General features: G+C 41.0%; 1 protein-coding gene across 3 annotated transcripts in view; it reads left to right on the forward strand.

Moving 5' to 3' along the window:
* The first annotated feature begins 1,535 nt into the window (after positions 1-1,535).
* The window catches only part of camsap3 (calmodulin regulated spectrin-associated protein family, member 3), a 25,058-nt gene continuing 23,721 nt past the window's right edge, over positions 1,536-2,872 (forward strand). For all 3 annotated transcript variants that reach the window (XM_039824847.1, XM_039824849.1, XM_039824848.1), the window contains exon 1: positions 1,536-2,051. In XM_039824847.1, the coding sequence (XP_039680781.1) occupies positions 1,983-2,051 (69 nt within the window). In that variant the 5' untranslated portion in view covers positions 1,536-1,982. The remainder of the gene's footprint in view (positions 2,052-2,872) is intronic.

Here is a 2,872-nt window from a genome sequence, read left to right on the forward strand (position 1 = left end):
TCTGTGCCTTTTATCTGACGGAGGAAACTTCGCCCTAGGAAACAGTTTGGTTTCTTTTATCCTGAGGGAATACATGTTATTTAGATCTACTTCAGTATTAATGGAAAGGCTTCATGCTTTTAATTGTTGCATCCCATCAAAAGAGTTAAATGAAATAATGAAGAAATTGTTTCTTTCATAATTAGATTAAAATAGCTGCGAGGTAATCCTCTTACAAAAAGTCACTGCAGTGGGGCACTCGGAATGCTCTTTGAGCAACATCATGTGATGAGGCACTCTTGAGATTTGATGGTGCTGCTGTAAACAACCCTTCAAAAACAATGGAAAGAAATTGTCTCGAGTCTCAAAAATTAAAAGCAAATTAAACTGTTTTCCAAACTTAATTTCCACTTTTCCTTCCTGCATAGATTTACATAGACTAGTAGTACGTTTACTCTTTTCCTCTCATTTTGTAGCCTATTCACTGCAGGCTGCTTTTAAGTTGCAGCAAGGTAGTTATAAGCAACTGAACCTATGTGCAGGTTTTGGTTGCTGTTCTAAACTATGCAGTAACAAAATTATAAATTAATCAGAATCTGATACAAATCTGATCTAATTAACCCCTGTCTTGATAATGTGACCATCATATGCCTAGGCTGTTTGATGTTGTTGGGCTCTGCAGAAGAACAAATAAAGGACAAATAAACGTGTTTAATTTACATTGCATGCTTTTATATTAATTAATCCTTTAATTTAGGACAAACTTAAAAGTTTTTGCTGAGCTGCCTTGGACTGTAGGCCTGTGGTTATGTTGTACCAGTGCCTGAGACAGTCAAAATAAGGTAAAAGCCTACATTTTAGCTCAGTCCAGGACACTATACTGTAGATACCGATTTTACCCCCTACCAATTATGCGAAACTAAAATGAGAGTGGTTTTTTTTTAAATGTAAATGCAGACAGTACAGAAACTACATGCAAGGTCAGCGTTACTGGTGGAAAGTAATAAAGCCTACATTAGTCTAGTATGCTACTGTAGCATACATATGTACAATTCTGAGGTAGTTTACTTGAGTATATGCTGCTTTATACTTCTTGGCTACTCAACTATATTTCAGAGGGAAATGTACTTATACAATACGTATCTGACTGCTATAGTTGGACTTTGATTTTACATTCAAAAATAAGATCAACTTATTTAAAAAAAAAACTGTTTAAAAGGACATACCACACAGGTGTTTTGTAATAGAGTATTTTCACATCGTGGCATTGCTACTTTAACTTAGGCCTAGGTGAAGGATCTGATGGCTTCTTCCTCCACTACTGAAATAACATTGGTTTCACGGTAATATTATTATTATTAGGTCACTTTTAGCTGTTTGACATTTCTAGTCATAAATCCCCTTCAGGCGTTCACCTGTGTGTACCAGCAGATGAACCTGTAAAGTCACACCACACCTCCACCTGCTGTCTGTGTTCACACAGGGAGATCCCGCCCTCATTGCCCAAGACCAATTTCTATTGGACGGCGGAATGAGTGAGTGATGCCAGTGTGCAGCACCTGGTAGTCGACGGGGCTAAGTGGAGTTGCGTACAGGGAACTGACTAAACAGCAATGCGGACGAAGAGGGACAAAAACAAGGGGAATAGTCCGTTTTTCTGTAACAACCCGGCGGATCGGGGTTTTGCTTGGTCGTAAGGCATGTTTTAACAGGGATTAACGTTACGCCTCCAAGACCGCACAGAAAAGGACATTAACAGGGTTGGAAGCAGCTCCGGGGCGGATATTTTCCCGACAAAAGCCCTTACCCACAGTCGTATTCCCAGCCCAGGTCGTGTGGAATAAGTCAGCTAAAAGAATGATTGCGTGAATATTTTTTTTACATTGTCTCGTAGCGTTTTTTTTTGCCAGCACCGCTTTCCATTTTGTACAGACTCGCTATGGTGGACTCTCCTACCATGAGGAAGACTTTTGTGGTCCCAGACATAAAGCCGTTGGATTTGTATGACTCTACTAAAGCAAAAATATGCGCAAGTGTCGGGTGGCTATTGGCGAAGTCCTACGGCAGTGCAGGTAGGTTTTAGGCTGCTGGCCTGGTGAGTTATTATTTTTTTAGAGAGGTCGTATGAAGACCACCATCCCATTGTTGACCAGCAATATATTTATATTCTGTTCAGCAGTGTAGCGAAAAGCACATGCATGTAGGGGAACGAAAGTCTGTGTATAGCTCAGCGATTTTCAGCACAAAGAGCAGCATATAAAAGGGGGACCACGCACGGTACGCATTTTTGGGACTCTGACACATGTCATTTGTTCTCACTCAATGTGTGGTCTCAGTTTATAGGTAGACTGTGTGTGTGTGTGTGTGTGTCAGATTAACGGGCCTCCCTCCTCCCTAGGCCTTATCACGCTAACCCGTTTTGTCGCATTTCTAGCCGATAGGCTTCAGTCGCAAATTGCAGGCTACTGGGTATGTTTTTAATCCGGTTACATGCATAGCACATGGGGCGTAGATCAATTTAAGTACCATTCTTCACTCTTGGTGATGACAGCCCTTGTAGCCAATATGAACACCAGTTTTATTTTCTGCAAATAACCAGGATCAAATAACTGCGTGATGTTCACTGAGCCAAAAAAGACTGACATGTCATAGCAATGTGTCGGGGGGGGGGTCTTTCAATATCCTCAGTCAACACACCTCAAGAGGCGCTTGCGAAAAACCATCCAGCCACTATGATGCATAACACACCCACCTAAGAAAATGATTTTGTTGCATACGTATAAGACATAGTTTTGCCTTAGGTTTGAGACAAGGCCATTATACAGTCTATGGACAAGGCTGGGACATCGTCAGCTTTTGACCCTGAGGTGATAACAAGTCTCTTAAATTGTTT

This window comes from Perca fluviatilis, chromosome 15 (assembly GCF_010015445.1).
Source record: "Perca fluviatilis chromosome 15, GENO_Pfluv_1.0, whole genome shotgun sequence".
NCBI lineage: Eukaryota > Metazoa > Chordata > Actinopteri > Perciformes > Percidae > Perca > Perca fluviatilis.